Source organism: Echinops telfairi, unplaced genomic scaffold (genome assembly GCF_000313985.2).
Source record: "Echinops telfairi isolate 266 unplaced genomic scaffold, ASM31398v2 ScPeMD7_1;HRSCAF=3_1, whole genome shotgun sequence".
In the NCBI taxonomy this organism is placed as follows: Eukaryota; Metazoa; Chordata; class Mammalia; order Afrosoricida; family Tenrecidae; genus Echinops; species Echinops telfairi.
In genome coordinates, this window is record NW_022103897.1 from 27,948 (window position 1) to 29,419 (window position 1,472).

A 1,472-nucleotide genomic window follows, 5' to 3' on the forward strand; every position below is an offset into this window, starting at 1 on the left:
GCAGGCCCACGCCGCAAACCGGCAACATGGCGGCTGCAGCAGCGAAGGCGTCCAGGGCGTCGGGGGCTCTGCAGGCCGGCCGTGCACGCTTGGTCACCGCTGGGTGCGCGCGGCGCGGCCTGGGCCTGGCACTGCCCGTCTGGGCGACGAGTCCGCGCGTTGGATCCCCCATGTGGGCCCAGGGCTGGGCGCTTTCGGCCGGGGGCAGTGCCCCGTGGAGGGGGTACAGTTCCGAGGCCAAGGCGGAGGACGAGTTGAAGGTTCGGTACCTGGAGGAGGAAAACCGAGGTGAGGTGTCGGGCGGGCACTGGCGGCGGCACGGGCTCGTCCACGGGCGGGATGGGGGGTGTCCTGCAATTGCCGTCGCGGGGGAGTGGTCCACAGATCTGGGGCTGAGCACACGTCCGTGTCCGCTGCGTCTCCCCTGAACCCCGCCGACGTCGGTCGACTTTCCCTTTGCATCACTTTCAATATTTCAAGTGAACAATCCAGCGCAGATGCGTCCTCTCCAGAGGAGCCAAGGTCACAAAGCGGCATATTTTCTCTTAAATGTCGGTTTATTCTTGGTACGAGTTGGTGGTGGTGTAAGGAAGCTGCCTGCGAATGCATGTTATTCTTGTGAAGCACCTGAAGACATTTGGAGCCTGTTCAGCTCTAACACTTCTTTTTCCTCTTGACCGTTTTATCCTCGAAAGTTCTATTTGGGGAAATACGACACCTGATTCTACAGTTTTGAGCGCTTTTTCTTTCGGAGCTGCTGTTTGGTGTTGGTTCGTTCCGGGGACGAACTAATGTTATTGGTTCTGCCCTTGAGCTACATGCACTGGCATGCGTATATTGGCAAATATGTCAGCGAAACATTACGGAGGGATGGAGGCATTTGAGAGTCAGGTTTGGAGGGAATCTTTAATTTGCTGTGAGCCAAGCTTATTTTGAGGTAATGAAGCCTGGAATAGCAGTTTGCTAGGGCACAAGGCAAAAGAGCCAATCATTTAGTTTAGACAAGCATTTCATGACCACCTATTGTCAGTTAAGCAGAAGGGGACACACAAGCGATGACTCCTGTCTTTAAAGACCTCTGGGTGTCCTGGGAGAAGTTTTGTGGTCCCGTAGTGCCTCGAAGGAGCCCTGGTGGGGCGTTGTGCTCGCGGAAGGGGTTACCGCGGCGGAAACCCACCGGGGCAGCAGGTTTGTTTTTTTCAAAATAGCGGCGCTATGAGTCAAGATAGACTCTATGGCAGCGGTTCTCAACCTGTGGGTCGCGACCCCTTGGGGGGGGGGTTGATCGAACGACCCTTTCACAGGGATGCGCTCAGGCTCCTCCGTGGGTCTGCAGGTGGGACCATCCACCTGCATCAGATACGCCCACCTATGGGGTCACTACCACAGGAGGAACTGGGTTAAAGGGACGCGGCATTAGGAAGGTGGAGAACCACTGCTCTGTGGCATTGAGTTTGGAAGTTTTTGGTTTA

At 56.3% G+C, this 1,472-nt stretch overlaps 1 protein-coding gene across 1 annotated transcript in view; it reads left to right on the forward strand.

Moving 5' to 3' along the window:
• Positions 1-26: 26 nt before the first annotated feature.
• The window catches only part of AUH (AU RNA binding methylglutaconyl-CoA hydratase), a 161,051-nt gene continuing 159,605 nt past the window's right edge, over positions 27-1,472 (forward strand). Inside the window, exon 1 of the mRNA XM_004713902.2 lies at positions 27-288. Within this exon, the coding sequence (XP_004713959.1) occupies positions 27-288 (262 nt within the window). The remainder of the gene's footprint in view (positions 289-1,472) is intronic.